The sequence below is a fragment of the Neurospora hispaniola genome, assembly GCF_033458365.1.
Source record: "Neurospora hispaniola strain FGSC 10403 chromosome Unknown B0T23scaffold_2, whole genome shotgun sequence".
Classification (NCBI taxonomy): domain Eukaryota; kingdom Fungi; phylum Ascomycota; class Sordariomycetes; order Sordariales; family Sordariaceae; genus Neurospora; species Neurospora hispaniola.
In genome coordinates, this window is record NW_026944407.1 from 3,240,826 (window position 1) to 3,252,531 (window position 11,706).

The following is an 11,706-nucleotide window of genomic DNA, read 5'->3' on the forward strand; positions in this document are numbered from 1 at the left end:
CAGGACTGCTAGTGAAGGGTACGAAGAGTTATCACGGCATTCCATTCACCTTTTCTTTATTTATATTCATGTTCATATGTGTGAGGTGTAGAGCGAGAAGGATCCGGTACTCTGCAGCTACTCGAGATACAAAAAAACACAACTGTTCATATCACATATTTCCAAACGACATTGCATGTCATACACACTCCCTCTCCTGTTACCAAATGAGAATGTTTCTACCCCTCACACCATCCCATTATTATTTACAGATCACCAGAGTGCGACTGACCGACATCCTCCCTATCCATATACGGCTCCAACCTAGCCATCAACTCCTCGACGCTCATCTCCCCAACCTCCTTCTCTTCTTCTTCCTTTTGTTCATCACCACCATTTTCCCTACGCGGCGGAATCAGCACGCTCGAAACAACATGAATGACGCCATCCGCCGCCGGTCCATCCAACACACTGGGGCGGTTAAATCCATTAACCACCATGGTCGCATGCCCCTTCCAATTCTTGATATCCACGCCCAGTCTCGCGTCCTCGCTCAACAGCGTAGCCAAGTCGTAGTGGGTCGGCGGCGGGCAACAGTTGTAGTCCGCATCCTGCTCATCATCATCATCATTATAGAAATCATCACCAGAGCCTGAGCCAGCCTTGTAGTAAGCATCCGTATACACCGTGTGCTCAGGAACAAAGTGATACTTGAGTATAGCCTTCAAGTACTTCTTTCCGGGCTCCGTGTTGAACAAGAAGGCATTCAGATGGGGGCCGAGACGGGCAAAGGCGCGGTTACTGGGGGCGAACAGGGTGAAGCCTTTTCCTTCCTTTTTGCCTCCGCCTTTTTGGTGCTTCTTATCATTATTGTCGTCGTCGTCTTTATCGTCGTCGCCCTCATCATCATGTCCATGTCCGTGCCCCAACTCCTCACCAAGCCCCGTCTTCTCCAGCGCAAGGGAGAAAGTGCTAAACAAGCTCGGCAAAAGAGACACCCCCTTGAGCGCGGGCGGAGGGGGGAACAAGATGCCGTCTACGGCGTGGATTATGCCGTTGGAGGCGTAAATGTTGGGCATGATGACGCGGTTGACAAAGTTGACGCGGATGCCGCCGTGGCCAAAGAAGGGGGGGCTGATGGAGAGGCGAAGACGTTGAGGGCGGTGGTCGAGGAGGGGAGAGTGAAGTTCGGTGGGGAGGGTGTGGAGCGAAGACAAGAGGAGGGGGGGAAGGTTAGGGTGTCGAAGAGGTCTTCTTCTTCTTCTTCTTCTTGGGAGTGATCGTGGTCATGGTGATCACGACGATGATGGTGAAAGATGGGTCGGGGATAAGGGAGGATGTGGTGTTGGAGAAGGTGGCGGACTACTTCCTCCGGGGGAGGATGGTCAGGGTGGTGAGGGAACCTTTCAAAGGCCTTGTCGGTGGGCACAAAGATGGTGTAGTGGTGCTTGTTGTTGCCGTCGGTATTGTTGAGCAGCTTTCTGATGTCGTCGTGCTCGTCGATGATCTTGACGAAGCGCTCGCTGTACTTGGACTCTTTGATCAGTTCGTAAATGGACTTGCTGGTGTCGCCCGGGGGGTGGTGACCGTGATGGCCATGGTCATGGTCTCGGTCACGGTCGTGATCGTGATGCTTGTGATCCTTGTAGAAAGCAGCTTCAAGCTCCTCGATGACGTGTTTCTCGATTAGAGAGGAGTAGAGGGAGGAAGCAGAGTCGTCCCAAGTGTCTTGGACTTTGGAGAGAACGTTATTTCCAAGACTGTCCTCGGCAATGGGTAGGAGTTGTTTTTCCTTGACTCCGAGGAAAGGCACGTATAGTGCAGCGGCTCCAGCCGCAAAGAGGGGGAGGAGTTGCTGCTTCATGATCACCAAGTCCCTGAACTTTGTTTGGAGAAGCAGACGAGGATAGAGATTCGAACTTTCAGTGACAAAGGAGACATGAAGAGAAAGAGAACTATTTATGTGAAGCTCTTCACACATAGAAATACCTACCATTGTGACTTACATGTACATTGAGTGTTTGTAAGCATGTTGGATGATGACGACGACGACTCAACAATGCAATGCCTCTTCTCCAATTGAACTGTTCCAACTGTTTCGGACTGTGCGTTTGAACTGTCTGCGGCGGCCATCATCCCAAATGTCTGCAACGAGTGCTTCAACCAAAGATCTGATGACAAGACGGCAGAAAGAGGGGTTAGCGAATGCCTCATTGGCTCAGTCAAGATCTCGGACCAGTCGGTGCTTTGTGCAACCATGATGCTGGCGTCATGTTGTTCGCTCTCTCCTAAGCACGGCCTTCATCCCATCGAGACAGTGTTCGTTATGGTCATGAACCGTCCTTGCCTTTGACGGGATGGCACCAAAGTAAAGATGAAGTCTCGCCGACCGTAGCCGCTTGCCAACCAGACTAAAAACAGAGCCTCCGGAACTATGGTCCCGGACACTGCCGTCATGCATTATGCTTCCCCCATCGCGGGAAGTCTGGGGAAGGTGGGATGTTCCCCGCAAGAAGATGACGGCGCCGCGGTATCGCCACTGACACTAGCGGAGGCCCCCACGAGGCTATCTATACCTAATCGACAGCTCTAATCGAAAGGGCTATAGCCTCCTCCACTGTTTCAGCAGCACGGATTCCTCCATATTCCCCAATGAGAACGCCAAAAAGTATTGGTACAAGAACGGTTTATGAATTGGAGAAAAGGCAGAAGCTGTCATCTCGGACCGAAAGCGAACTGCCAGGTCGCGGGCCTCTCCGAGTAGCCATCATCGGGCAACGCCCACAGGTATGCCCGGCCACGTTTTGCGGCCAGGAGGGCTGAGGCTCAGTCGCTTCCACGTCGACGTTCTAGATAATGAGCATATGCAACCCAACATCTGCCTGTGTGCACTATGAACGATATAGGAACCAAACGGATTGAGATCCGAAATCCACCTCTCTTGCTGAAATCGGATACATATTGAGGTCGCCCTTGTTGATCTTGGCAGCCCAGCATTGTTCAGACAGAGGAGGCATCTGCTCGGCAAGCTGTGCCACCTGCGTACACTATGTACAGCTAGCTCACCGTGGCATCGTGGCACCGCTCTCATTGGATCGGTTGAGCTGGCCACAGAAGTGTAGACCGCGAGGGGGATGCCGGCTGTCGATTCGCTACCAAGCTCCGACTTTCCCCTCTCTCTCATCATCTCAGTCTTTCATCATCTCAGTCTGACAAGCGGGGTTGGGCTTGGAGTCTTAGATGCCTGGAATCCTTTTAGGGCTGATGGGTTTTCTCTCTATTGTCCGTCCCTGGGTAAGTTGATAATAGAGACGGACCAACAGATAATTCCCTGAGGGGGAGTGATGAAAGACATGTCCAGCCCCTGAACTGAAGTGAACATGAATGATATTGGCGTTCACGAGCAACATGGGTACAATGCCCTGGGGTCCACTGGGACAACTGAACAATCGCAGGGTTGGCCTGGTAGGGACTTGGGAGCAGAGAGAGAGAAGTGGAAGATTGTGAATTTGTGAAATGTGAAGAGACTCCAGCAGACAAGGGAAAGTGCAAGAAGAAGACAGGGAGCAAGCAAGCAAGCACAGCCAGCACAGCCAGCACAGCCAGCACAGCCATCATGATCTTTTCACTGGCCGCTCACAGTAGAGCCCGGTAGTTACCTGCCCGCCTATGAGGTAACAACGAAGCCAGCTGTCGCCCGCTGTTTTCGGGTCCTCCCACTCTTTCCGCTCCACCGTTACGACGATACCTAGATTTTAACATTGTTCAACCCATTCATGGCGCTGAGCTGTTAGTGAGCTAGCGTGGTCCCCTGTCTCGCCTACCCAGGCCGTTGAGGAGGTGGAGCAATGAACCCCCGCCTGGACCCTCCCGCCCATGCTTCTTCCATTCTCGAAGACTGGATCGCGCCGGGGTCCAGCTTTCTTGTCCCGCCGGGTTTCCTCGTCGTCCCGATGGGCGGTGGACAAATTGTTTCTTCCCCAGTGCCCGCCGCCTCGCTCGACTTCCCACCAGCAAGGAAAGAACTCAACCAGACGGAATGAGTCTAGGCTTGACTTCTACCACTTGCTGATGAGGCTGAACCGTCGCAATCTAATTGTAGGGCTCCAGCTTACCGACTGGATAGTCTCCTTCTTGCTTTTCAACGACCTTTTCTACTTGTGTCATCTAATAATCCGGTCGGTCGAGCATCGTGACCTACACTACCGCATCACATCGATCTCTTACTGTCGACCAATAATCAATCTCATCGGTTCGACTTACTCAGCCCACCAGATCTATCACTATTGAAGCTATTCCGTCATCAATTTCTGAATAAAAGGAGAATCGCGCGTGGTGGTCCTGTCGGGTTGTCCGTGGAGCTGGAGCTAGCGCCAGATTTCCCGTCCGCAGGTCTCTCAATTGGGTCAGGCACAGCCTCGGTGCAGTGCTGTGGTGGATTTGCGACAAACCACCGCCAAACAACATCTCTTGCGATTAACCTTGCAATTTGGATCACATCGAGACAACTTCTACGGTAGCTAGCAATTCGGGCGCCCTCACATTTCGGACTGCGGCGAATCGCACTGGATCCCGATTCTCTGGTTTACGAAATCGACAGTCAGCCTTCCCAACAGCCCAGATTGTCACTTGAGTACCATTTCAGAGGACAACGCCAATATGGCAGCGTCCCTGTCTGCGCGGGCCGTGCTCACCCCGCGCGGCAGCTCACTCTCTGGAGGAGCCATCGCCGGGGCGGTGGTCGGCTCCTGCATTGGGTTTTTCCTGATTCTCCTATGTCTGTTTCCTTTTGTTGTGCGTGCGCGGAGACGCCGGGCCGAGAAGCATGGTGATATCGGCCATGCGGAGAAGGGGCAGGCCCCCGGAGGCCCCATTTTCCACAACAGCGCCGGGAGTACGCCCAAGCGGCTCTCCGGGGAAGGGGAAGGCTATGCTCCGGACACCCCGCCGCCTGGCCTTGCATCACCGGCCACCTTCATCCCGGGGGACGGTCACCACCCCGATCAGAGGGCGGCCTCCCATCACCAGTCCCGACACACCCCTGCCCTCCCACGGGGCGTAGGTATACAACAAGGGCTGCCGTCCTCCATATCGCCGCCCTTTCAACCACCTTCACCAACCACATCAGCCACAGCGAGCCTTCAAGGAGACCAACCTGGCCCCGATTCGACAAGAACAAGAGTGGCATCGATAGCGACCACTGAAGCCGAGAGCAACCGCGAACTGAGCCTTGACGACTCCCACGGCTTAAGCCCTCCCACTCACCAAATACCACCTGCCGTTTCACCTGGAGGCATCACTGAGGAGCCGGAAACCTTTGGACGCCCCACTCAACGTCATTCCTTCCCTCATCTCCCCGAGTCCATCAGGAACTTCATCTACAGGCGTCAGTCAGGTAACAGCCGGAGGGATAGCAAGCGATCAACCCTTGGAGGCACCGCTGGAACACGGTCGCCTTCGCCCCTCACCACGACCGACTACCCGGTTCCAACACATCAACCTGAACCTGTCCCACCAGTCTTCGAGGTTGACACTGAGGCGCCAGGAGCTGCCTACGAATACTACCACGGTCACCCATATTTAAGCAGCACCAGCCAACCTTATCCCGACGACTCTTCTGCACCTCCACCACCGCAACCTACCACTCTGCCCACCACTCTCCTCCGTCAAGACACACTTCTTGCCTCGTGGGAAATCCAGCAAGGCATCAACCGCACCGACAGTTTACCACCTACTACCATTGTCTCTGACCTCCCAAGTCCTTGTGTGGATCTGACTGTTGGGCCAACCGCCAGTCCTATGGAAATGATGAGGCCTACCAACCAAGCCGAGAGCGCCTGGGCTGTAAACCAGGAGATTATCAAGTTGGAGAACACCCCGCCCGCTCCTGCAGTCAGTGCCTTCTCCCCCCAGACTATTCCGGCCGAGTTCGCCTATTCCCAGCAGATGCAAAGCCCCCAGGAACAGTACGGCCCGGAGCCACAGTATAGCGAGTACACGCATGTACCAGAAATTCAGCAAAACGGCCAGGACTTTGATCTTGACTCGGTTACCTTGTACCCCAACGACGGTTTTGGTCTACATGACATGTCCGATGTCTCTACTCCTCCGCCATTGTCCGAGTCCTCAAGGCAGAACACGCCCAGCACGCGGCTCACATACTCGCCATCGCCCAGGCCAGACTTTGACCAGAACACCAACTTTGCGCCGCTCATGGTTCCCAACTCCCCAGCCAATTTTTCTTCTTCTACCGGAGGCTTCTCATCAAACCAGGGCATGTCACCCGGCGCATTGTCGGTCAATGACTATTCCTCGTCACAGGGAATGTCACCAGGAGGATTGTCGGTCAACGACTTTGGAGCCCAAGTGATGTACCCCCAAGGTCTATCCCTTTCGAGCATCCCTCAGTCCGGCATGTCCCCAACAACACCATCATCCAGCGGCGCTTCACCTAGAGTGTTCGCTTGCGACCAATGCCACCGTGAATTCGACCAAATTCACAAGCTGAAGTGAGCACCTGCGCCTCCTCATCCTATCTTTCTACATATACAGATCACTAACAGACCTATAGCCATCACAAACGCTACCACGAACGCCCACACGAGTGTACCCACCCTGGCTGCACCATGCGGTTCGGCACCAAGACCCATCTGGACCGCCACATTAACGACAAGCACAAAAAGACTCGCCAGTTCCACTGCACGGTGCCCGAGTGTCCCTGGTCAAGACAGGGTGGCCGCTCGTTCCCCAGGAAGGACAACTGGAGGAGGCACATGATCAACAAGCACCAAATCACGCCTTTGCAAGAGCCAATTGAGTATAACGATGTGGCCATGGGCGACGCATGATGGCCGATGGTCTAGTCTACGGTACTCGATAGAAGGACGCAGTGTACGATGGGTCTGCTTGGGTGGCATGCTCTTGCTCTTGATGAGCGAGCTGGATTAATGTGCTGAAGTGATAGAAAACGCCAGGCAAGCGTTTGATAAGGGGCCTTGATGGTCGTTATGAGTGCGCCAAAGAAGATCGGGGGACTGTGATACCCACCTGAGTTCGGGCATTGTATGCCTTTTTCTTTTTGTTTTCTACCAGCATTTTGGATGATGATGATGAATGGTCTGGACATTAGATCTTAAGTACAGACTTGCCTTTTTCTCTTTTTTTCTTTTTCATTGTGGAAAGCGAGAAACGCCATTTATAGTATATAATGCATCTATATGGAGCGCGTGGCTTTGGCGTTTGTCTTTAATACGTTACCAAAAGCCATTGGGCATCATCTATAACCCATATAACCATGGACTTTGGTCTTTTCAACTGGAGATCTGTATCTCTTGGACTTCCTTTCTTCACTCGTGAATGCCACTCTGCAATCCACTGAAACCCTTGGCTCGTAGCCTATGAATCTCTACCGCTCACGGGGGTTCGTCGCTTCCTCGGGGGTATCAAACTTTGCTGGGGGAAGAATCTCTGGACTCAAACCCGCTTTTGCTGATGGCTGAAAATCACTTCTGGCTGGAAGAGAGACTCGGCCATGCCACTCTCGCAGAGTCTTGGCATCAGAGATTTGCCACCTCCTGCCTCTTGCGAAAAAGTTCCTTCGCAGCGCTCCCAGGCCAGGCACACAGCCGCTGCTGGCCATGCTCTTCCTTCTTCTCATCACGATCATTGTTCCCTTGGACCCATTTCACCTTGATTCCTCAACGCATCTCCCTAACCAACTTCTTCACCAGCTTCCTCTGCGCCTCCACCCCCAGTCCCTTTTCATCCGTCTCCCTCAACGCCCTTCCCACCACCACCACCGTCTTGACACTCTCACTACCCACCCACACCTTCCCGTTCCTCCCCACCGCCGTCTCAAACGCCAATCCCTCCTCGCCCAGCGCCTCCAGAACCTCCACTTTCCCCTCCTCCCTACTTTTCGCCATCAACAACCTCCTCGCAAACCCAAGACTGACATCAAACACCATGCCGTCCTTCAAGGGGCCCAGCCCATCCGCTTTGCCGGTAGAAGAGTTGACGCATTCCAGCTCGGGGTCCATGTGCCGGTTGGCCAGAGACACACGGGCGTAGACGAGCTCGCCAGACGCCAGTTGGGGACGGGTTTTCTTGGTGGCTGACTCGAAGGCGAGGTGCGGGAGTGTGGCGTTGGGGGTATAGGGCGAGAGGGAGACGTAGTAGAAGTCGGTGGCGGAGCGGGCGATTTGGCCGATGATGAGGTCGCCTTGGGAGGGTATGTACTATATACAATTTTTTTTTTTGTAAAGTTAGCTTAATAAGGTGAAAAGGGAAGTAACGGAAGGGAGGAGACCTAAGAGGGAGGGAGGAAGGAGTAGGGAAAGGGAAGAAGAGATATATGGGGTGGTGGTGAATACGTACGCGACCGCCATTGTATTCTATCCACATGGAAGTTTTGCGATGGTCGACTACTAGCTGGCCGGCTACCGTGGGGACGATTTCGCTAGGAGGGATGTGTCGCAACCCGGGACCGAGACGGAGAGGGTTCTTCTTGTGGGTGGGGATGAGGGAAGGGTCGATGGTCTCGCCCGGGAGGACGACGAGGGGCGATTCTGTTGACATGGTGATGCTGTAAATTTTGTGGTGTGTTGTGTGTGGTGGTGGTTTGTTTGGTTTGGAATTCGAGGTTCGATTTGCGGAAAGCTGTATTAAAAAGGTACATGTGCTGTCGCGGTTCTGTAGTGTAAGTTTACTTTGGGAAAGTTGCGAAGGCGAGGCCAGCCCCAAGCCTTGAATGGTGGGGCAGCTGGCTGGGCTAGTTTGGGGAGTACAATAAGGGTACTTGAAGAGCTGTGTTGGGAGTCGACCTTGACCGTCGATTTTACATATTGGAATCACTGGACCGGAAACTGTAGTATATCCAAGAGATACAGACATCGATACAACAGTACTTAAATCAGAAGTGTCTCCAAACCTTGTCGACGACAGCATATGTAAACAAACAGCGAGTACACCAATGGTGCCCATCACAAGTGACGATGTGGGGCCAGCACGCATCCCGTATCGATTAGCGTCCGCCTTCCAAAAATTTCTGAGCCCCCACACGCTGGACGACATTATCGTCCGTCGTTCGTGGTCTGGTTCCTGTCCTGCCTTGTCGATAGTAGCAGTGCTTTTTCGTTGACTTTTGCGCTTTCTTCCCTTCCTACCTCCATCCTCTAGCTCTGTCTGTTAGTTTGATTCTTTCCGCTTCAACCCACACCCTCACACCCTCCGCAAAAATGAGCGAGTCCAAGGTCAGCGTTGCGCCCAGCGAGCGCACCGTCATCGGTATCACCTTTGGCAACTCCAACAGCTCCATCGCCTGCACTGTCGACGATAAGGCTGAGGTTATCGCCAACGAGGATGGCGGTACGTGCCATACATACCCTTTCTTTTCCCCATGCAACCGCTCCTAACAAACTCTCGTCGTACAGACCGCCAGATCCCCACCATCCTGTCCTACGTTGACGGCGACGAGTACTACGGCCAGCAGGCCAAGGCCTTCCTCGTCAGGAACCCCAAGAACACCGTCGCCTACTTCAAGGACTTCCTCGGCAAGGACTTCGCGGCCGTCGACCCTACCCACAACCACGCCTCTGCCCACCCTGAGGATGCCGATGGCACCGTTGCCTTTACCGTCCAGGAGAAGGAGGAGGGCGAGGCTTCCAAGCTCTCTGTCTCCGAGGTCTCTACCCGCTACCTTCGCCGCCTGATCGAAGCCGCCTCCGAGTATCTTGGCAAGAAGGTCACCTCTGCCGTCATGACCGTCCCCACCAACTTCTCCGACAAGCAGAAGGAGGCCCTTCTCGCTGCCGCCGCCGCCGCCAACCTCGAGGTTCTCCAGCTCATCAACGAGCCCGTTGCCGCTGCTCTCGCCTACGATGCCCGCGCCGAGACCGAGGTCCAGGACAAGATCGTTGTTGTTGCTGACCTTGGTGGCACCCGCTCCGATGTTGCCGTTGTCGCCAGCCGCAGCGGCATGTACACTATCCTCGCCACCGTCCACGACTACGACTTCCACGGCACTGCCCTCGACAAGGTTCTCATTGACCACTTCTCCAAGGAGTTCATCAAGAAGCACCAGGTCGACCCCCGCGAGAACGCCCGCTCCCTCGCCAAGCTCAAGGCTGAAGCCGAGTCCACCAAGAAGGCCCTTAGCTTGAGCACCAATGCCAGCTTCAGCGTCGAGTCCCTCGCCAACGGCATCGACTTCACCAGCTCCATCAACCGCCTCCGCTACGAGACCATTGCCCGCTCCGTCTTCGAGGGCTTCACCCGTCTCGTCGATTCCGCCGTCAAGAAGGCTGGTCTCGATGCTCTCGACATTGACGAGGTCATCCTGTCTGGCGGTACCTCCCACACTCCCCGCATCGCCGCCAACCTCGGCTACCTCTTCCCCCAGACCACCAAGATCCTTGCCCCCTCCACCACCCCCGCCGCCATCAACCCCTCCGAGCTTAACGCCCGCGGTGCCGCTCTTCAGGCCAGCTTGATCCAGGAGTACGAGGCCGAGGACATCGACCAGTCCACCCACGCCGCCGTCACCACCGTCCCTCACATCACCAACGCTATTGGTGTCATCTCCCTCAACGAGGCCGGTGAGGAGGTCTTCGTCCCCGTCGTCGCCCCCGAGACCGCCGTCCCCGCCAGGAGGACAATCCACGTTGCCGCCCCCAAGGATGGCGGCGATGTTCTCGTCAAGATTGCCGAGGGCAACACCCACATCAAGGTCACCAAGCCCGAACCCAAGGTCAAGGACGAGTCCAAGGCCGCCAAGGTCGAGGATGCTGATGAGGAGGGTGACGACTCTGACTTCTCTGACGAGGAGGAGGAGGAAGAGGAGAAGCGCGAGAAGGTATGGAAGATCGGCTCCACCCTTGCCGAAGCCGCCGTCCGCGGTGTCAAGAAGGGCGGCAAGGTCGAGGTCACCATCCTCGTTGATGCTAACCTTTCGGTCACCGTAACGACCAGGGAGGTTGGTGCCAAGACTGGTGTCCGTGGTACTTTGAGCGCTTAAGCCAATGAGTTTTAATTAGAATACAGTGGAGAGTTTTCTTGTAAAAGGGTTGAAGTGTTGAAAGTTATTATACCTGTGTGTGTGTGTGGAGAAAGCACCTCGGCATTGTGTGGTGGGATAACAGGATTTTTTTTTATGTGCAAAAAGGAACCCAACTACTGGTATTTACTGGGCAACTTAAAATAGAGGCGAAATGATGAATTTGATGACCCTATTAGACAATACATACAGGAAGCGAAGCAAGCAAGGGATGATTTTCAGGAATCTAATCTATGAATGCGACTTTTGTGATGCTGAGCTAGACTAGAGGGACGTCCTTTACAGTTTCATACATACCCAGTTGGGAAGACGGGCAACGCTGACATTTTCCACATCATTTTTGATCAAAGACATATATATATACAAGTGCTTGTTGGCATGTGTAATATCAATCTCCCTTTCCTGTTACATAGCTAAATAGATACTAAACAATAAACAAAAAAACGGTAAATCTCGCAATGGGTATATCCTCCACCAGTCCGCACATCCTAAGTCGTCGATTTTTGATTTTTTTTTTGTTTTATCTTCCCCGTCCTAGATAGATACCCGAAAATCCAAATCCTCCTCCACTAACTTCCTTTCTCCTCCTTCTCGATATATTTCCCTCGGTCCCTTGGTCCCGGAAACCCTTCCCGCCTGTCTTTGTCCTCCTTTTTTTTTTTCCAGCCCCAGCT

The 11,706-nt window shown here is 53.9% G+C and overlaps 4 protein-coding genes across 4 annotated transcripts; 2 read left to right on the forward strand and 2 right to left on the reverse strand.

Moving 5' to 3' along the window:
- Positions 1-245: 245 nt before the first annotated feature.
- B0T23DRAFT_451767 (Fasciclin domain-containing protein) lies at positions 246-1,843 on the reverse strand (the record flags this gene model as incomplete). Its single annotated transcript, XM_062841125.1, has 2 exons — positions 246-1,248; positions 1,383-1,843. 2 exons carry the CDS (start codon positions 1,841-1,843, stop codon positions 246-248), a joined length of 1,464 nt encoding a protein of 487 aa, XP_062695783.1.
- A 2,611-nt stretch (positions 1,844-4,454) lies between these two features.
- B0T23DRAFT_85967 (uncharacterized protein) lies at positions 4,455-6,833 on the forward strand. The gene is made up of 2 exons (XM_062841900.1): positions 4,455-6,488; positions 6,551-6,833. The coding sequence occupies exons 1-2, from the start codon at positions 4,639-4,641 to the stop codon at positions 6,825-6,827; spliced, it is 2,127 nt and encodes a 708-aa protein (XP_062695784.1). The 5' UTR covers positions 4,455-4,638; the 3' UTR covers positions 6,828-6,833.
- An 843-nt stretch (positions 6,834-7,676) lies between these two features.
- Positions 7,677-8,556, reverse strand: B0T23DRAFT_310943 (uncharacterized protein; the record flags this gene model as incomplete). The annotated part of the gene is made up of 2 exons (XM_062834617.1): positions 7,677-8,216; positions 8,356-8,556. 2 exons carry the CDS (start codon positions 8,554-8,556, stop codon positions 7,677-7,679), a joined length of 741 nt encoding a protein of 246 aa, XP_062695785.1.
- A 367-nt stretch (positions 8,557-8,923) lies between these two features.
- Positions 8,924-11,396, forward strand: B0T23DRAFT_353572 (HSP70-domain-containing protein). Its single transcript, XM_062836113.1, has 2 exons — positions 8,924-9,345; positions 9,411-11,396. Exons 1-2 carry the CDS (start codon positions 9,216-9,218, stop codon positions 10,991-10,993), a joined length of 1,713 nt encoding a protein of 570 aa, XP_062695786.1. The 5' UTR covers positions 8,924-9,215; the 3' UTR covers positions 10,994-11,396.
- Positions 11,397-11,706: the final 310 nt, after the last annotated feature.